At 48.1% G+C, this 21,819-nt stretch overlaps 1 protein-coding gene across 1 annotated transcript in view; it reads right to left on the bottom strand.

Annotated features, from left to right (window-relative positions):
- Nucleotides 1-21,819, bottom strand: part of USH2A (usherin) — an 809,138-nt gene that overhangs the window by 419,328 nt on the left and 367,991 nt on the right. The window contains exons 33-34 of the mRNA XM_084828794.1: nt 15,591-15,750; nt 10,431-10,602 (exon numbers count right to left, since the gene is read on the bottom strand). Coding sequence (XP_084684920.1) covers nt 10,431-10,602; nt 15,591-15,750 — 332 coding nt within the window. The remainder of the gene's footprint in view (nt 1-10,430; nt 10,603-15,590; nt 15,751-21,819) is intronic.

Below are 21,819 nucleotides of genomic sequence, written 5' to 3'. Positions count from 1 at the left end.
TTGGTAGACTTATATTGATTTTATATTTTTATATTTCAAACAAACATATGATCTTTTCATATGTAGCTCTACTTGTTTGCGGAGAATGATTTTCAGTTCTAGTTACACAAAGCCTATGAAATGGCAGGGAAGATGCTTTCCCAAGACAAGCAGGCCTTTCCAGACAGTGCATCCGCTATGTATCATGCTCTCCCACTGCCAGCTTCTCTCTCAGCAAAGATCCAGGGACCAGCGAAAAGGCCTTGACTCAGAAGCCACTCCTGTGCGAAGAGGTAGGGGCTTTCTCTGAGAACAAGTGGAGCTGAAACATGCCGGATATGCATTGGTAAGCATTTGGGTTTTTTTTTTTAATATCCCCCCAAGTTCTCTCAGGTGTCACCACATATCCTAGGGCACCCTTAAAAGTTGTTCATGCAGCAGATACAGATGTAACATTTCTAGAAACATTGAATAAAAAATATGTATTTTTATGTAGGGGATAAAGAACAGATTTGCTGGGGCGGGGGTGAATGGAAAGACAGATTGCTACCTGTAACTGTAATTCTTTGAGTGGTCATCTATGCATTCACACATATGCGCTGTGCATAGGGATGTACAAAATACTCACCTGGCTCCGCACCAGGGCATCTGTGGTGGGGGGGAGGCACTCCATCCCTCCCCCCGGAATCCTCCCCGGTTGGCTCTGCTTCACAGTAGCTCCGCGGAGCCGCCGGCTAGGGCTAGCCGCAGCCGGAGTTCCGGCCGTGGCTGGGCCGCTGCAGCCGCAAATGGCAGCCGTCGGAGCAAATGGTGGCTGCTACGCCATTTGCGTGGCTGCCTTTACCGTGATAGGCTACGTAAATACTTACGTAGCCCAACAGCAAAGAGCAGGGGCACAAATGGCGTAGCCGCCGCCATTTGTATCCCTGCTGTATGCCGTGATAGGCTACATAAATACTTACGTAGCCTATCGCAGCTGCAAGAACGCAAATGGCAGCCGCAGCAGCCTGGCCGCGGCCGGCCAGGAGACCAGCCACCGCTGCCGGAGCCGCCGCCGGAGCCGCCGCCACTACCACCACATCCACCTCAGGCAAGTTCCATCCCGGGGGGATTCCGTGGAGTGGCGGGGGCGGGAGGCCATTCCGCCACGGATTCCAGGGGCCCGGATTCTAAAGAATCCAGCCTCACTGGAATCCATGGTGGAATTCTCTGACATCCCTAGCTGTTCACCTGTGTGGAGCCTCAATTCGGGAAGCTTCATAGCTGAGGAGGTTTGGTGTGAACCCCTTCCCCACCATCCTACTGTGCAAGTTCCTAGCGGGTTCCTGCTTATTCTCTCAGTTTCTTGAAACCAACATTGCAGCCTTGTAACCGAGAGTTTACACAAAAAATACCTTTGGTATTCAACATCGAACTTGGTTATGACACTAAACAGGGGATGGCAGATGGGTTGTGGAGAATTCCTCCACGGACCCCACCCAGATTCCGTGGTGGAATGGAGCAATCCCCACCACCACCCTGTGAAACTTCTCCGGGACGGATCTTACTTTGTGTCAGCCGTCCGGTCCATCCGCTGCCCCTAGTCTGCAGCCACGAATGACTGCCCTTGTCTGTGGTCGCCATTTCCCTCCATACTTTAGCCGTGATAGGCTACGTAAGTATTTACTGGTCTGCTATGCCATTTGCGTCCCTACTCTTTTCGTGATAGACTATGTAAATATATATGTAGCCTATCACGGCTAACACAGGGACACAAATAGCGGCTGCTACGCCATTTGCGTCCCTGCGTTAGCCATGATAGGTTACGTGGGAGAGATCTGGTACCTCCCTGCTTGTTCAAATATGCAACAACAGTTGTGTTGTCCGAAGTGACCTGGAGCATTCTGCTTAGCAGGTCCAGTTCGAATGCACGAAACACTTTTTCCACTGCCCTTAGCTCCAGAAGATTGATGTTCTGTGCAGCTTCATTGGCTACCCATTTTCTATGGACCATGAGGCCCGAACAGTGAGCTCCCCATCCTGAGAGCAACACATCAGTATTCATAACCCTGATGGAGCTGAATGAGCAGCATGCCCTCGGTTAAACTGCTTGGTACCAACTAAGGATGGCAGAAAATTCTGCCACGGATTCCAGTGAGGCTGGATTCTTCAGAACCTGGCCCCCCGGAATCCATGGCGGAACGGCCTCCTGCCCCCCCCCCGCCCCCCTGCAGAATCCCCCTGGGACGGAACTTACCTGGGGTGGATGCGGCAAATTCGGCGGCGGTGGTGGCTCCGGCGGTGGCAGTGGTGGCGGCTCCAGTGGCTGGTATCCTGGCCGGCTGCGGCCGGGCTGCTGCGGCCACCATTGGCATCCTTGCAGCTGTGATAGGCTATGTAAGTATTTACGTAGACTATCATGGCTAACCCCCCGCCAAAAAAAAAACACCAGCGTACGCAAATGGCGGCCGCCATTTGCTTTCCCTATTTTTCCCTGTTTTTGCCTACATAAATATTTACGTAGGCTAGAACGGCGGGGAAAAAAGGAACGCAAATAGCACCCACTACACTATTTGCGTTCCGCTTTTTTTACTGTAATAGCCTACGTAAATATTTACATAGGCTAAAATGGCGAAAAATAGGGAACGCAAATGGCAGCTGCCTTAGCCGCCGCCATTTGCGTACACGGTTTTGTTTTATGTTTTTTGGGGGTTGCCGTGATAGGCTACGTAAGTACTTATGTAGCCTATCACAGCAGCCTGGCTGGACGCAAATGGCGGCCGCTACAGCGGCCACCATTTGCATCCGCAGCAGCCTGTCTGTGGCCAGAAATCCAGCGGCGGACGGCCCTGGCTGGCTGCTCCGCGGAGCTGCTGTGGAGTGGAGCCGGCCGAGCAGGATTCCGGGGGGAGGACCAGATCGCCTCCCCCCATCAAAGATTCCAGGGAGAGAGACAGAGGGCCTCCCCCCCCACTGCGAAAAATTCCGCGGAAAGGTAAGTGAGTTTCGTACATCCCTAGTGCCGACCACCATCAGGGAGAGTCTCTGACATCCAGGGGCAGACAGAGTCTGGTTCAATGGGCGTCCCAATCGGTATCAAGGTTGTGTACAAGCCAGTTTTGGAGTTGTCTCATATGCAACCAGGTGTAGCAAACAACAGCCACCACTGCAGCCATGAAACCTGGGAAATGTTGGACCTTGAGCACCGTGGTAGATCTGCTCATTTGCAGTTCTTATGCCAGGGAAGTCAGTGCTTTTACCCTGTGTCAGGTAAGAAGGCGCAGCCCAGTTGAGAGTTCAGTAACACTCCCAGAAATTGGATTAGCTGTTTTGATACAAGATGCAAGTTCCCCACATTGATATAGAGTCCAAGCTCCCACAGGAGATTGCAGGTCACTTCTATTGACTCAAGAAGTTGATCTTTCATTGATGCCACCAACAGCCAATCATCTGTGAACAGAAAGACCTCTACGCCTTGCAGTCACAAGTGGGAGAAGACCACTGTCATGCATGTGGTGAATACCCTCAGGGCAGTGGCGAGACTGAAGGGTAGCACCCGGAATTGGTAGACGTCGGTACCGATGGCAAAGCGGAGGTAGCATTGGTGTGATTCATCCATGGCGATGTGAAAATAGGCATCTTTGAGGCTGATAGAGGTGAACCAATCTCCTTGAGAGAGCAGAGGCAGGATAGATGCCAGAGAAACCATGCGGAACTTCCTGGGCGAGATGAACAGATTCAGCAGTCGAAGGTCCATAATGGCCAAAGCCCTCCATCCTTCTTCAGTACCATGAAGTACCTCAAGTAGAAACTTTCCAAAAGTTGAGTTCATAGGACAGGTTCAATTACCCCTTTCTCAAGAAGGGTCTGAATTTCAGTATGGAGGACTAGGGATGGAGCGGTCACCAACATGGACCAATAGGAGGGAGGGTATCAACCTCAATCTGGTAGCCCCCCCGGACCATGGCAAGGACCCAGGAATCTGATGCAATGTTGTGCCAAACTGGATGGTAAGGGGACAGGTGCATTCCAAAAATGGGTGTTTGGGTCACTAGGTGAGGAAGGATGGCAGCGAGTGAGTCAAAGGTACCGCTTACTCCTGCTGTTGCGTTTCCTGCATTAAGTAGAGAATTTTGAAGTTGGGAATGATTTCCCTGACTGCCCTGCCTGTAACTGTTGATGTTGTAGTTGTGGCTGATTAGGTCGGTACCAAGTGGCCAATTACTGGAACCAGTGTCAGTGCTTGGGAAGTTGCTGGGACATAAACCCCATACGACGCACTGTGGTAAGGGCCTTCCCTATCAAATCGAGCACATTGTCAGTCTTTGTATTTAACCTGGCACCGAAAAGATTGCAATGTTGGAATAACTGGTGGGCCTCATCAGGGAGATTATTCCATAAATGGGGGGCCACCACCGAAAAGGTCCTCTCCCTTGTTGACCTAGATCCTCCAATGGGACTATGGCTTCATTGGAGGCAACGATTGCATCTGGCTCAATGACTCAGTGATTGTTGAGTCGCCTGTGCTTGCTGGACAGGTGGCAACACTGCTTGAATCTCCTGCTGAGCTGGTGGTGGCCCCTAAATGGGGAGCACTAATGGTGCCATAGGGCAAGGATTGCCCAGTTGATCCGGAGGTCTCGAAATTGTAGCCAATGGATGCTGACAGGTATTGATTTTCTCCCCAACAGGGAGGATCATGACCACAAGGGTGGCGCTGGCCCTATGGATCAGTACAGTAATCAACCCAATCCTGGGGTTTCCTGTACCACACATTCCATGTTGAATGTCTGTCCCATTTAGGGTTGGCGGAGAATTTCTCCCCGAAACTTCGGGGGGCCGAGCGCCAACGTGTTCGGCCCCCCGAACAAGTTTCGGGGAGAAATCCTCCGAACCCCCCCGCACCCCGCACCCCCCTCGGGACGGGACTTACCTTCACCGAATGTCCCTCCAGTGGTGGCTGGTCCAGCCGGCGGTTCGGCGGGTGTTCGAGCGAGGCGGGAGTGGCAGCCGGTCTTTCGACCGGCTGCCGCCGCCGCCATTGCAATCAAAGGAAAAAAAAAAACGCCCCTAGATTTGCAAAGTCAGCCGTGATAGGCTACGTCAATCGTCACATAGCCTATCACGGGTGACTTAAAAAAAAAAAAAGCACGTACGGATAATGGCGGCCCCCACAGGGAGCCGCCATTCCCCTTCCTTATTTGGTCGCTGTAGTCTACGTAAAGATTTACGTAGACTCCAGTGACTAAATAAGGAACGCGAATGGCGGCTCCCTATGGGGGCCGCCATTAGCATACGCGCTTTTTTTTTTTTTTTTAAGTCACCCGTGATAGGCTACGTGACGATTTGCGTAGCCTATCATGGCTGACTTTGCAGATCTAGCCGTGATAGGGTACGTGAATCGTCACGTAGCCTATCAGGGGGCGTTTTTTTTTTTTGTTTTTTAACTTTCGCGTTCATGGCCGGGCGAGGCGGGAAGCCTCCTCCCTGCCCTGATTTTCGGCCGGGGCGAGGCGGGAAGCCTCCCCCCGGCCTGAATTTCAGCCGGGGCGAGGCGGGAAGCCTCCCCCCCCGGCCTGAACTTCGCGGGGGGACCAGCAAAGCGCCTCCCCCCCACCGCGAACATCCTTCAAGGACAGGTGACTTTCGTCCACCCCTAGTCCCATTCAGAGAATGGTGATCTGGACCTTTCCCGATATCGGCTTTGCTCATAAAAACTAGGGACAGTGGAGGCAAATGACCACATTGAGTCCAGCAAACGTGAGCTGCAATTATGCTTGAGAAAAACCTTTCAACCCTAACTGTTGCTGGGCAGGGGACAAGGAGGAGAGGCCACAAGCCAGATGTGATAGGTTGACAGGCCACATCTGGCCCATGGGCCAAAGGTTTCCCACCACACCCTATACTGTTTTCCCAATTAAAATCACCCCCTCAAGACACACACAACTATTTGCTCTTTAGAGCAAAACATATTTGCTACCCATGTGGCAACTGTATGTTTCCCCACTCCCACTTACTTAATTTGTGCCAAGGCCTCAGTAAGGTAGCACAGGAATTTGTTGAAAATACAAGGAGAATGTCCTGGAATATGGGAAGAAAAGTACCTCCGAGACATTGACCATCTGCACTCTCCTGTCTCACCACACACTTAGCATTAGGAGGAATAAGGGGTGGCTTACTAATATCCAGAAAAGAGATTTAATAATAAGCCAATGGAGCCCTGAGGAGGCCAGTGTGGTGTAGTGGCTGGAGCAGGGCTGGGCAGCCTGCTGCCTCATTTCAAAATCCCTCTGCAAGCCACTAGTTCAGACCTCTAATGATCTGCCCATTGCCAGCAGCCTGCTGTGAGTGGTGAAAGAAAGAAGGGGGTGGCAGAAATAGAGAGAGAGAGAACAGGAGGTAACCTGCCCTCCACCTGCATGTGGTCCCCAACGAATACCCCTGAGGAGATGCAGCCCTCAACAGCGGAGAAAAGGTTCCCCACCCCTGTGTTAGAGTATCAGACTAGAACTGGGGAGACCTTGGTTCAAATCCCCACTCTGCTACGAAGCTCACTGCGTGACTCTGGGTCTGTCATGCTCTCTCAGCTTTTTGTGAGGATAACATGCATGGGGGAGTGTATTTGCCTAGAGGGCCTTCAAAGAAAGGTGAGAAATTTAAAAAGCACAAACACCACTGCATGTATAAAAGGTAAAGGTGTCCCCAACCAGTCGTGTCCGACTCTAGGGTGCGGTGCTCATCCCCGTTTCTAAGCCGAAGAGCCAGCGCTGTCCGAAGACGCTTCCGTGGTCATGTGGCCGGCATGACTGAACACCAAGGTGCATGGAACGCTGTTACCTTTCCCGCCGAAGCGGTACCTATTTATCTACTTGCAATTTCTTGCTTTCGAACTGTTAGGTTGGCATGACATTGGTAAGTACCAAAGATAACCATGATGATGGGAGGTAAAAAAGAAGGTTGACCACTTAGTTATTCATGATGGGTGATACCCATAGGAGTGAATCAAATAGATTTTAAAATTCCATTTAACTGGCTACTAGATGTTTATTATTTGAACCGCCAATCATCCACTTAGGCAGCAATCCTATACATACTTTCCTGGGGCGTAAGCCCCATTGAACTCAATAGGACTTACTTCTGAGTAGCCATGTATAGGATTGCGCTGTTAGTTACATATATCCAATCCCATGTGTTTCTGCTTGACCATGTGTCATAAGTGCGTTACGTGTGTACAGAAATGCAGGAAATGCACACAATACGGTGCAGTTTGCTATGCTGAAATACACAAAGGACAAACACATTCTATCAACATGGATTCCAAGCCATCTTTAATTAGTCTAAATGTCCTTGCTTTGGTAGGCTTTGAGTCAGACCCTTATTGTTACTTGAAGGTAGATGATTTTCTTCATGGTATAATGTGGTGTAATATTTAGAGCATTCAAGAGCATGTTGAGCAAAATGAATGCATACAGAGTGTCTACACATCAATGTAAATGTATTCATAATCAAGAGCAGAATATTTTTCTATGGCATTTATCAAAGCAAATGTCCTTATATAGGTATTACTATAAAATGATGAGAGTGTTTAAAACAAATAGGGACAATCTCATGTTTATATTCAAGATATTTTCAGTTGTGCCATGGAACTTAAACTGTTCTGTAATCAAAAAGAAAAAAGGAATAAAGAAAAGAAAATGACTGCACAAAAGAACAGCAATGACATTTAAAAGACATTTTTAAATGCTGCTAGTTTGCAATAAACACTTATTTTCCTCTTGTATTTTTAAAAACTCACTTTTGTGGGGTGTTACAGAGAAATAGCACCAAAAAAAGAAAAAAGAATGTATACAGAAAATGAGGCTGAGTTGCCTATGAGCATCTACAGAATTTAGACACACTCCTATATGAAGTAGTGATGCATGAACTGCACTCACTTTTTGTGCTTTCCCTGTGAGCACTTGAACAAGCTTTCTTCTCTTTTTGAGTGCATGCAGAAAGACTGCAACCCCCCTCCTGGGGATTCGTCTACGCCCTATGAACTCCTGGACCCCTTTATTCTCCCAGAAGTAGGGATGTACGAAAGTTCCGCCACGGATCTCGGGGAGGCCAAATGCCAGCGCATTCGGCCCCCCGAAATCGGTGGCAGAACGGCCCACCACCACCCCGCCACCCCCTGGGACGGGACTTACCTGGGGTGGATCTTCTTGGTGGCGGCGGCTCCGGCGGCGGTTCAGCGGCAGCGGCTGGTCTTCTGACCGGCTGCCGCCGCCGCCATTCCCAAGTTTAAAAAGAAAAAAAAAGTGATAGGCTACGTAAAGATTTACATAGTCTATCATGGCTAAATTTTAAAAAAACACCGTGATAGGCTACGTAAATGTTTACGTAGCCTATCACGGCTGATTAAAAAACACACACGCATGTACGCAAATGGCGGCGCCCATGGGCGCCGCCATTTGCGTTCCTTATTTTGGCACGTCTTAGTCTACATAAACATTTACGTAGACTAAGACGGCGAAAATAAGGGGAACGCAAATAGCATAGACGCTACGCTATTTGCGTTCCCCTTGTTTTCGCCGTCTTAGTCTATGTAAATGTTTATGTAGACTAAGACGTGCCAAAATAAGGAACGCAAATGGCGGCACCCATGGGCACCGCCATTTGCGTACGCGCGTTTGTTTGTTTTTAGTCAGCCGTGATAGGCTACGTAAACATTTACGTAGCCTATCACGGCTGACTGCAGGGATGCAAACGGCGGCAGCTACGGCCACCGCCATTTGCATCCCTGCTAGCCAGCGGCCGGAAGTCCGGCTGCTGGCGGAGCCGGCTGGCGGCTCTGCAGAATTGCTGCGGAGCACAGCTAGCTGGCCAGGATTCTGGGGGGGAGGAATGGAGCACCTCCCCCCCCCGGCGAGGATTCCGGAGGGAGGGACGGAATACCTCCCCCCGCACCATCAGCATAATCCCCGAAAGGTAAGTGATTTTCGTACATCCCTACCCAGAAGTATGGAAGCAAAGCAGAGGCAACAGCAAAAGCAAGGTCTCTCTCCCCTCCCCATCCTTCCCTCTGGGTGTGCCTATAAGAATGCTGTAACAGCAGTGTGGCTTTTCTACACGAGGCTTTTAATTGCTGTATCTACTTTGGGTTTCATTGCAGCATTGAGATCCAAGCTCTGCACAAAGAGCTTTTCCTTTCCTATTTTTCTGCTACATTACCTCTAGGTGGAGCTGTGCTACAATGGAATAGCTCAAATACATACGGAGAAACAGCGCTGTTTTCCCTGGTCTAAAATAATACTCCATTTTTCTGTTCTAAAAAACCCCAAGAAAGTGCTCTGAAAAACAGAAGCAAAACTGGTGGATCACGACAAGGTCTAAGAGCCCATAACCAACTGTGAGTAATGAATCGCAAGCACACAATAAATGCCTTGTGTAGAAAAGCTCCAAAATGCAAGGAGCCCTAGAAGTCTTGGGCTCAGGAGCTCTGGAGAACTATGTGCTTCTATGGAGCCCTGGGCTCGTGAGTCCCATGGCACCCCAATGGAGGGAGGGAAAAGCAAAGTGTGTATGGGGCAGGGGAGAATACTTCATGCCATTGCCCCAATCTCACCACAAGCTGGGGTGGGAAAAGGACATGGGGGACCAAGGAGAAAGATAGCTGGTTTGCTGGCTGGAAGGATGACAGAAAGTGATGGTGAGAGCTAATATTGCCACTACAAAGCAAATCAAGCCCAAGCCCAACTCCTAAAAGGGGCTTGCCTTGTACCGATGTGAGGCTTTTTGAAATGGGGTAGTTTATATTTCAAGCTTTCCCACACTGAACGTCTATCCTTTAGATGTACTGAGCTGTAGACCACATTCTGCTTCTCTAAACCATTCTGGAACTCTGGCAGAGCGGAATAACTTCAAAACCATGGAGGAGAGGACTAGTTGGTTTTACCTACATGAAATGTGTTCGTGTGTGCATGTATGTGTGTACACACAAGAGGTGTATGGATTCTGTGAAATCTGTTTGGTCTGCGTTTCACAGATGTTCAGGGTCCTTTCATTCCATCATCCACTCATTGACGGAATCGGATTTTTTCCAATTTCCCAAATTTGTGCAAATTCACACTTGTGAAAATGCTCAAATCCCCCATGCACATTTTCATGCTTTAGTCTATGGGGGAAATGTGTGTTGTCTGCTGGTGTTTTTTAATTTCATCTATTTTTCTATGACTAAATTTGTGTAGTATTCTGGAATGTAAAAAAAAATGGTCCGCAAATCCACAGAATCCATGCGACTGCGACTCCAGAAAAGCCGGTCCACTGTGGAATCTGTGGGTTGAAATCATAGTAATCCAAACTCCTTTGATTCTGTTGTGGATTTCTCCGACATTCCTAGTACACACATACACACACACACACACACACACACACACACAGCATCTCCTCAGTTGTCTCACTTATTATTGTTATTATGATTTGCAACTTACTGCTAGCTTAATGAAGTATTCAGTACCAGGGGAAAGGCGTTGGATCATGTAATCCCGAAAAAGATCTGTAGAATTATAGATTATATTCCAAACTGTAACATTAGTTTCATTGTTGGCAATGTACAGAATGTAGTGGTGTAGATTTCCATTTATTTCCTCTGGCGCTTTCCACCTGAAAATAAAAGTAACCTATATTTGTATTCAAAAACCAACTCACACAAAAGGTAAATGAAAAATCCACCACGACTTTATAATAATTTCTTAAAGTGTTAAAAATCATCTAGTCATCAAACAGTTTGGGGGACATACTGAAATCACATGTGAAGCAACATGTAGAACTCTTTAAATATAATATTTGTAGTTGGGGCCCAAATTTTGGTGGCAGTGGCTTCAGGGTAAAAGCTACAGACTGAATGAATGATGATGGCACAAGCATTTTCTCCTGTGCCAAGCTTTGCACTGAGGCTATGGCCATATGTAGGTTACACTGATTGCATGAAGACAAAATGGAAATTAAGTTGGCAAGTGATAATCAAAAGTTCACGGAGCCACTAAATTAATCACTTCTATGCATTTAATCATAATATGTTTAATTTTATGTCACAAACCCTATCCCTGATTGATCTCACTAGGATTCTTGCATAAACTGAGTGATACAACATGTGTGGCATGTAGAAAAAGGGGAATTTGGTTTACCTTTGAATTCCCATCCTCAGTTGTACCAGGGTGGGGCAGTGTTTATGACTGAGGGCTCTTCCAGACAGAGGACTCCTAGCTCCACCAATAGTTACTTTTCTGCTGTAACCTACAAGCAGAATTGCTGTGTAACTTTCCACACTGTCGGGAGAAATTGCCGCTACATCCTGCTATGTTCTGTCCACACCAGTGGGTGGCGAACGACAGGATGTTCCCAAAGCACACTCCTCCCTTAGCTGCTCCCTTCCACCACACTGTTTGTACGGACATTTGTTGTTGTTGTTTGTTCCTCTGGAATTGCACAGTCCGAGAAGACCAATGGTTCACTGCAGCAGCTTCCTTCACCCTGATTTAATGTTTAAAATTCATGTAGTGGAGAATGTGTTTTACTCCTGTGTAAGCATGCACTTTCCCCCTCACAACCCATTTTTCCCTCTCCTTCTTGGCTGCAATCACAGCCACCTCTTTCTCCTCCATGTATTTATTTATTTTTGACATTTGTATACTGCTGAAGATAATAAAATCCTTCAACAGTTCACAATAAATATTAAAATACATTTAAATACAACATTTAAAACGCAACATTAAGAAAACATTTCACCCACCCTCTGCTGCCGGCCACCTTGCCTCTTCCTCTTCTCCACTCCCCAGAGTTTCCTCGGGAGGGCAGTGACAACAGCACTTTTGAATGGGAGTGGAGCTGGTGCTCGGCTCCAGTCTGCAGCTGCCGCCCACTGTCTTAAAGTTACCCCAAAAGCAATGGGGGGGGGGTGAAATGGTGGCAGATGAGTGGCAGACGAACAAGGGGCAGGTCTGAAGACAAGCCTTAGCATTTTTAAACATTATTTTAAGCATTGATCAGGAAGTGTGAAGGAAGCTGCAGAAATGAACATCTGATCTTCCAGAGTTGTGGACTTCTGAGGGAATGAACAAAGTAAAAACTCCATAGAAATATTTTCTCCTACTCCTCATAGACCAATATACATAAGAATGTCAGATAAATCTATTTGGGGGGTGTCTGACGTGTTTTCCTAGGTTCGCCCCCCAAGACGTCATTTTGGTTCCCATTGTGGCACCAGACTTGTTCTGCAGCAAGTCAGACCAGTTCATGGATTTTCTGGAAACTTTGCATGGGGGGGGGGGGTCTGCAATTTGCACAAATGTCTGAGCAATTTGTGCAAATTACAGCCAAATCTGCGCAATTTGTGCAAATTCAGCTCTAATTTCTGCAAATTGCTCGGACCTTTGCACAAATTGCAGAACCTTCCCCACTCAAAAATGCACAAAAAAGTTCCTAGAGTTTGGGGAACAGCCCACAGCTCAGCTCACAGATGCAAAGTGAGTCATACGTGCCACGGAACTCCACTGAGCCAAAAAAGAATTGTATTTCCCAGCAATGGACATCCCTAAGTATATGTGTGTGTATATATGTATGTGTGCTGGGGGGTGAAGAATAAATCAAAGAACTATTGGCTGCAGAAGCAGCAGCAGTGGAGAGAGAGGAAAAGTTGCAAATGGCTTTGAGAGAGGGAGAAACACAGATGCTGGGTGGCCTAAAGCCATGAGAGCCCGTCCAAAGTGACATCACACTACACCTCACAGTCACTCCCACAAAACAATGGAAGCTCCTGAAATCAGGGAGCCACACCGCTGGTTTTTTTGTGGATCGTGGTGAGCCAGAAAAAAATAATAATGGATTTTCCCTAGTGTGTGAAAATATGGGAGAGGCAATGGGAAAACATGGGATGACTAGGGATGTACGAAACACCTACCTGGCTCCGCGCCGGGCAATCCGCGGTGGGGGGGAGGCGCCTCGTCCCTCCCCCCGGAATCCTCAACGGGGGGGAGGCGATCTGGTCCTCCCCCCGGAATCCTGCCCGGCCAGCTCTGCTCCGTGGCCAAGCCGCAGAGCCACCGGCCGATTCCGGCCGCCTGCAGCTGGACATCCGGCCGCTGGGCAGCCCTGCAGGGACGCAAATGGCGGCCATTGTAGCCGCCGCCATTGCGTCCCTGTATTGAACCGTGATAGGCTATGTAAGTATTTATGTAGCCTATCACGGCAGGGGGAAAAACCCCAGCGTATGCAAATGGCAGTAGCCGCCTCCATTTGTGTACGCTGGGTTTTTTCCCCCCTGCCGTGATAGGCTACGTAAATACGTACGTAGCCTATCGTGGCAGGGGGGAAAAAACCCAGTGTACACAAATGGTGGTAGCAGCCACCATTTGTATATGCTGGGGTTCCCCCCCCCCCCGCCATGATAGGCTACGTAAATACTTACGTAGCCTATCACGGCCTCCGCAGGGACGCAAATGGTGTCCCTGCGTTAGCCGTGATAGTCTACGTAAGTATTTACGTAGCCTATCATGGCTATGAAGAGGAGGAAGCGAATGGTGGCCGCAGGACGGCCGCCATTCGCAAAGCAGCGCGGACGGGAGCAGGTAAGTGCTCCGTTTCGCGCGCCTTTTGTGGGTTGGGGCCAGTGGGGACTTCGTCCTGCGTGCCTTTCGTGGGTTGGGGGGGTGGGGGCTTCATTTCGCGATGGATTTCGGGGGGGCGAATGCACTGGCATTAAGCCTCACCGAGATCCATCACGGAATTCTCTGACATCCCTAGGGATGACACAGGATGATTGCAGGAGACTGATATGCTCATCTCAAAAAATCCTGCAAAGAAGGCAAGCTGATAGCACCTTAAATACCCCCTCTGGAAGAGCCTTGAGATAGGTGATCCTCCTGATCACCAGGTGAGGTCATTTTGCAAAAAGCACCAAGAGAATCGCCTTCTCCAAAGTCCTAGAGCAAGCCCTAGATCCGGAGAAACAGTTTAACTTATCCTTCCCCAACCTATCGCCCTCCAGATGTGTTGGACTGCAACTCCCATGTTTGCTGGGAACTATGTAACAGTCCAACATCTGGTGGGCAACAGGTTGGGGAAAGCTTCTTTAGCTATTAAGGGCACAATCCTATGCATGGCTGGCTGGGGAATGCTGGGAGATGTAGTCCTTTTCTCTGTCTATAAACATGACATGCATAGGATTGTGCCCTGAGACATTTTTACAGCAATTTGCAATGGGTCATCAACAGCACTAAGAACTATGCTAGAATATCATTAGAACTTAACAGGTAAAAAGAGAAAATATGAGGAAGACAAAACAGCAGACACTAGGGATGGCGGAGAATTTCTCCCCGAAACTTCGGGGGGCTGAGCGCCAACGTGTTCGGCCCCCCGAACAAGTTTCGGGGAGAAATTCTCCGCCCCCCACCCCCCCCCCGGGACAGGACTTACCTTTGCCGAATGTCCCTCCCGGCGGCGGGTCCGGCCGGCGGTTCGGCGAGTGTTCGTCCTGGGCGGGGGCGGCAGCCGATCTTTCGACCGGCTGCCACCGCCGCCGCCGCCATTGCAATAAAAGAAAAAAAAACGCCCCCGTGATAGGCTACGTGACGATTAACGTAGCCTATCACGGCTAGATCTGCAAAGTCAGCCGTGATAGGCTACGTGACGATTGACGTAGCCTATCACGGCTGACTTTGCAGATCTAGCCGTGATAGGCTACGTTAATCGTCACGTAGCCTATCACGGGGGCGTTTTTGTTTTTTTTAAAACTTTCGAGTTCACGGCCGGGTGAGGCGGGAAGCCTCCTCCCCGGCCTGAATTTCAGCCGGGTGAGGCGGGAAGCCTCCCCCCCCGGCCTGAACTTCGCGGGGGGAGCAGCCAAGCGCCTCCCCCCCACCGCGAACAAGCTTCGAGGACAGGTAAGTCACTTTCGTCCACCCCTACAGACAACCCTAATACCTGAACTATCTCTACAGAGTTAGTGGAGGGTGGGGACCCTGGCCCCACTAATTCTGGGACAGGGAAAAACATTCTATAAATCTCTTAAAAACCCAGGATAGATAGACTGCCCTCAGACCACCACCATTCAGAAAAGAAATTTCCAAAGCCCTACTACTTATACAAGTACTCTACTATTTGGATACAGAGGAACATAGAAAGCTGACTTACTATTGTCTAACTCTGGCTGGTAGCAGCTGTTCAGCACAAGTCAAATTTCACATTGTCAGTCACATTGTTTTTTTTAACCTGGATCTTTTGGAACCAATGGAAAATTAAATCTTGGGACTAATAGGAGCTTCAGGGGATTTTCACTGGGATTCTTAGGGGGATTTAACCCCCTTCTTTATACTTTGCCATCTTGACTACTCTCCTTCCTGGGTTTGTTATTTAGAAGGAGAAAGTAGACATTTTAAATGCCATCAAGCATTTAATGTTGTGTCTAATTTGAACCTCAGTTATGAACTTTGCTTTCTCCTAATTAGGCAAGGCCAGTCTGGAAGTCCCAGAAGCCTCTTCTCTTGTTATCATCCTCTAGTTCATTGTTCCTGGAAACCAAGAGTACAACTGTCCCAGTAGTCAAAATTGCCCCATGTTGATGCCACTGGAGAAAGAGAAAGTTTGTACTTAACTGTGCATATATTGTTCTAGAATCCAAAACTGTCAGGGCTGGTGCATCCACATGAGCTGGTGGCAGCTGCGCTGTAATCAAGATAACCTGGGAACTGTTTGTACAGCCAACAATTGTGCAGGCACTGATGAGAAACTGGTATGCTGTAAAAACTCTTAAACCTACAAAAAGAGGAAACAGGTATAGCACTTTTTCTATGTGGATTTAATACAGGATTGGATTTAGAAACACTGAAGGCAAAGCATTTATCTGCCACATCTCTGCTTTTTAAAAAAGTTAGGGTATTGTAAACACTTAACATGTTTCTGGGTCTCATTTTGTTCTATGTATCTTGTAAAACACAGCTACTGAACTATAGTGGAAAATGTAATAAAAAAAGCATAGTTATTTATTTTTTATTATATTTTTAATTTACCCAGTAACCAATATTCTCTGGGCAGATTACAAACAGTAATTGATCTGTTACACACTATTTTATGTATAAAACATACAAAGACATCATACTTAATATTTTCATGGGATTATTTAAGAATTTATCTAACACAGAAGGATACATTAGATACTGCAAAGACATACTATGAGGTATTTCATAATACCTCATTTGAGACATTTACCTAGAACCTGAAAAATTGTGTCCTGCACTATAGAAATCTACATTAGTACCCATTTCTTTCAAGGTTTGCCCCTTCATCTTTTAAAATTGTACTTTTCCTGAATAAATATGTTTCCTTATCTGTTTACAGTGGGCTCTGGGTTCTTCCCCCTTAATACATGCAGAATTTGTGCAATTGCATCCATGAACACATGCATCTTCCAAAGGATGTGTTGCAGTGTTCTGGGGAAAGTGAAGGACAGGAGTGAAGGACTGTGAGATATGAGTAAAATTAGTAGATAGATTCTAGGATCATGGAATACCTGGGGTTAATAATTCTTGCTAATACTGATTAGGGATGGCGGAGAATTTCTCCCTGAATCTTTGGGGGGCCGACGCCAACGCATTCGGCCCCCCAAAATCGGCGGTGAAATTCTCCGCCAACCCCCTGCCTCCCCCGGGATGGGACTTACCTTTCGTGAATGTCCCTCCTGGCGGCGGGTCCCGGCGGCGGTTCATTGGCCTTTCGTCGGGGGCAGGGGTGGCAGCTGGTCTTCCGACCGGCTGCCGCCACCGCCATTACAAAGTTAAAAAAAAAAAAAACCCGTGATAGGCTACGTAACGATTAACGTAGCCTATCACGGCTGACTTTGGAAATCTAGCCATGATGGGCTACGTTAATCATTATGTAGCCTATCACAGGGTTGTTTTTTTTTTTTTTACACTTTGTTTCGCAGCCAGGGAGACGGGGCACTTCTCCCCGGCCTGAATTTCGGCCAGGCGAGGCGGGAAGACTCCCCCCCCGGCCTGAATTTCAGCCGGGCGAGGTGGAACGGCTCCCCCCCCCTCGCCTGAACTTCGGGGGGAGAAGCGAAGTGCCTCCCCCCCACCGCGAAGCACCCCTGCGAAAAGGTAAGTGACTTTCGTACATCCCTAATACTGATTTCATTCTTCCAGCACTCACAGATCTGGAGCCAAAATCATACCACCCATGCACAAAGGAGAGGTATTACCAGACTCAGGGTAACCCTGAGGTTTGCAGATATGAAAGAAAAAACCTTTAGGGAAAAAAAACCCTAAAGAGGAAACCACCTCTCACCCCCCACAAAAACATACTCTGATTGGTATTCGGAGGCAAAAGACCTGTGATCCCGGAAGAAGTATATAGCCATCATTACTTGTAACAATTGATAATCTTATCCTCCATGAATCTGCCTAACACACATTTAAAGCTGTCTAAGTTGGTGGCCACCAATTTCTCTCGTAGCCATCTAAGTTGGTAGCCACCATGTCTTATGGAAGTAAATTCTTTAGCTTAACTATGTGCTGTGTGAATTTAATATCTACATTACTACTCTTATGCTTTCATTGGACATCTATTTATTTATTTCATATACATCCCACCTTTCCTTCAAGGACTACAAGGCAGCAAATATGGTTCTGTTCCTCCTTCCATTTTATCCTCAAATCTATGATGTAGGATTGATTCGGAAATAGTCACAAGCCCAAGGGTCACCCAGTGAGCTTCATGGCTTGGAGGGGATTTGATCCTGGCTCTCCCCTAATCCAAAACCATGCATAGTTTCCATTAACATAGGTACAAACAAGACTGCTTTATGAAAGCGGACCATTGGTCCACTGCACTCACTGTGGTCGCACTCAGAAGATCAGCAGGGGAAACAACGCAGTATGGGTTGTTTCCTCCATGCGTGCTGGTCATGCAACTGGCATTTCCCTAATTACCCATGCAGCAGCGCGAGTTGCCATGTCATCTGAACCTGGCATGCAGCATGGTGGGGATGGCTTCTCTCCCACCCAACAACCCGTGTTGCAAGTCATGGGTTGTAGGGTAGGTAAGAAGGTGACCCCGCTGCATTGGGTGCTGGATTTGGACAACCCACAGTTAGGGATGGCGGAGAATTTCTCCCCGAAACTTCAGGGGGCCAAGCGCCAACGTGTTCAGCCCCCCGAACAAGTTTCGGGGAGAAATCCTCCGAACCCCCCCTGACCCCCGCACCCCCCCCCCGGGACGGGACTTACCTTCACCGAATGTCCCTCCCGGTGGCGGGTCCGGCCGGCGGTTCGGCGGGTGTTCGAGCGGGGCGGGAGCGGCAGCCGGTCTTTCGACCGGCTGCTGCCGCCGCCATTGCAATCAAAGAAAAAAAATGCCCCCTGATAGGCTACGTGACGATTCACGTATCCTATCACGGCTAGATTTGCAAAGTCAGCCGTGATAGGCTACGTCAATCGTCACGTAGCCTATCACGGGTGACTTAAAAAAAAAAAAAGCGCGTACGGATAATGGCGGCCCCCATAGGGAGCCGCCATTCGCGTTCCTTATTTGGTCGCTGTAGTGTACGTAAATGTTTACGTAGACTACGGCGAAAATAAGGGCAACGCTATTTGCGTTGCCCTTATTTTCGCCGTAGTCTACGTAAACATTTACGTACACTACAGCGACTAAATAAGGAACGCGAATGGCGGCTCCCTATGGGGGCCGCCATTAGCGTACGCGCTTTTTTTTTTTTTTAAGTCACTCGTGATAGGCTACGTGACGATTGACATAGCCTGTCACGGCTGACTTTGCAGATCTAGCCATGATAGCCTACGTGAATCGTCACGTAGCCTATCAGGGGGCGTTTAAAAAAAAAAACTTTCGTGTTCGCGGCCGGGTGAGGCGGGAAGCCTCCTCCCCGGCCTGAATTTCGGCCAGGGCGAGGCGGGAAGCCTCCCCCCCGGCCTGAACTTCGCGGGGGAGCAGCGAAGCACCTCCCCCCCACCGCGAACGTCCTTCGACGACAGGTAAGGGACTTTCGTCCACCCCTACCCGCAGTATGAGGAATTAGGGAAATGCCACTTGTGTGACTGGCAGGGGCAGGGGGAACAACCCATACTGCATTGTTTCCCTCGCTGATCGTCCGAACCCCATCTATGAGTGGTGCTCTAAGGTTTCAGACAGGGATCTTTCCCAGTTCAACCTGGAGATGCCGGGGATTGAACTTGGGACCTTCTGCATGCAAAGCAGGTGCTCCGCCGCTGAGCTATGGCCCCTCTCCTTTAAGAGGGGCCATACAATTGGTATGAAATTTTGTTTCTGTGATTATTTAAATATTAATCCTTACATTCAAAATTTGACATATTTTATGTTTAAATGTTTCTAGGTAAAAAGCAAAACCAACTTCTTAACAACAGCAGAGAATATATAGTAGGATGTCCCCATTCCGATACCAATCTTCTGCAATAGTGGTTTTGAGCCTCTTCAGACCCAGGACCTCCTTTAATCTCAAAATGTACCATCAGATCTACAGTTTTAATTCTCTCTTTAAAAAAAACAAAACATCTTTATCCTATCCCAGGTTTTTCCTTTTCTTTTTGTATTCTACACTGTCTTCCTCTCTTAGGGCAAGAATCTGTTTTCAGGTCTACTCACATCCATTCAGGAAAACAATGGTTGCATATACTGAAGAAGTCCTTTCATGTCTTTCAAACATAGAATGGCAAGTAGCCATAATAAAGAGATAAAGAGTGTGTGAGAGAGAGACGAGATGCTTGCACATTAGAAGAGCCCAGGCTGCACAGAAACCACACATTTAAATCAAACCAGCATCAATTACTTGCCACATCTGATCCGATTTGTACTGCTTGTCTGAAATTGACCTATTCAAGTGCTTCATAATGGATCAATTGCTTCAACAGATGCAGGTAAGAACATAAATCTAAATCCTGGGTACACCCCTAAAACTCTAAGGTTACTGTTTGTCAAGCCCTCCTGATTATGGCATCTTGTTTTCCATTTGCTTGATTGGGTTATTTGCATAAGAGCAAATGTAGGCAGTTGTGGACATGAAAAACAGATCACTCTAAGATGCATTAGAAATGGATCCACAAGAATTATCTGGAGATGTGTATATAAGGAAATGCACCCCAGTATATGGAAACCTCACTGATTAACGTCAAATAAACTATAATTTACAATAAAGATCACAATTACATGCTATTTTGCCATTGATTTCATGCTTTTGTTGGAGGAATTTCATTGATCTTAATTTACAAAATGAACCAATAAGAAGGGAATGATTTTCTTTTAACTCTTCACAGAAATTGAATTTTTTTTAATCACATTATTACTCACTCCCACATTAGTAAATTAAAAGCCAGGCATTGCCCTTTTAAAATCTGTAAAATGTTATGTGTCTTATCAACACTATATTGTAGTCTCTCTCAATTGTTTAATGTAATGACACGTCTCTGTCCATTATACTGTCCTTTTGAAAGTTTGTGTGTTACACTTCCCTCACTACTTACGTACCTCTGTGTGCCCACATTGATTCTTTACCCTGTTAAGCATGGCAGTTTTTACCCTTCCTTAGTATGAGGTCTTTGAGGTGTGTTGGTTCCTAGACAAGCAAATAGGACTGAGCTGTGTGTGGTAATTAGATAGGGTGCAATCCTATCAGGATGCCCGCCAGCCTCCAAACTCGGAGACTGATGGGCATCCTATGCAGAGTTAGGGATGGCAGAGAATTCCACCATGGATTCCAGTGAGGCCAGATTCTTTAGAATCTGGGCCCCCGGAATCCGTGGCGGAATGGCCTCCCGCCCCCCCGTGGAATCCCCCCGGGATGGAACTTACCTGGGGTGGATGCGGTGGTGGTGGTGGCGGTGGTGGCTCCAGCAGCTCTGGCGGCTCTGTAAATATTTACGTAGGCTAGAACGGCAAAAAATAAAGGAATGCAAATAGCGCCCACTACGCTATTTGTGTTCCCCTTTTTTTCACCGTTTTATCTTACGTAAATATTTACGTAAGATAAATCAGCAAAAAATAGGGAACGCAAATGGTGGCCGCCATAGCTGCCTCCATTTGCGTACGCTGGGGTTTGGGGGGGGGGAGCCGTGATAGGCTACGTAAATTCTTATGTAGCCTATCACAACTGCCTGGCTGGATGAAAATGGTGGCCACTATGGTGGCCACCATTTGCGTCCGCAGCAGCCTGTCCATGGCCGGAAATCCAGCTGCGGACGGCCCTGGCCGGCTGCTCCATGGCCTGGCCGTGGAGCGGAGCCAGCCATCGAGGATTCCTGGGGGGAGGACCAGATCGCCTCCCCCCCCCCACCACAAAAGATTCCACGAAAAGGTATGTGAGTTTTGTACATCCCTATGCAGAGTGGGAGGAATGTGGAGGTGATGTTCACCTCTGGGCTCCTCCCACTCTACATTTTTGCTAGACAGGCTTTTTTGCCCGTCTTCCTGGGGCTCTGCAGACTGTGAAGGAAGGAGGCTGGGGAGTGCAGAAGATCCTTTGTAAGCTGCCCCCCCGCAGTGCCCTGCCCTCCCTGCCCACAGAACCATGCCCTTTCCCTCCTCTCTGAGGTCACCAGTGTGGTTCTCTCCAAGCTGGTGGCAAGAAAGAGGGGTGGGGAGCTCAGCTCCTGCGTCCATGGTTGGAGCACTGTCTCCAACCTTGGAACCAGGAATCCGAACTATCCTATGGCCCCCCAGACACATTTCAGGGGCCATATGATTGCCCTCCCCATGGCTACTGGCTTCCTAAAGGCACTAGTGGTTTCCTAAAGCAAGACAAAGGCAGGGCTGTCTCCCTACGCAGTTTCTACGGAGAAGAGGAATGTATATGTGACG

This window comes from Heloderma suspectum, chromosome 1, assembly GCF_057233095.1.
Source record: "Heloderma suspectum isolate Gila_16-S chromosome 1, 16-S_ref, whole genome shotgun sequence".
Taxonomy (NCBI): domain Eukaryota; kingdom Metazoa; phylum Chordata; class Lepidosauria; order Squamata; family Helodermatidae; genus Heloderma; species Heloderma suspectum.
This window is presented reverse-complemented; position numbering and strand designations above follow the sequence as displayed.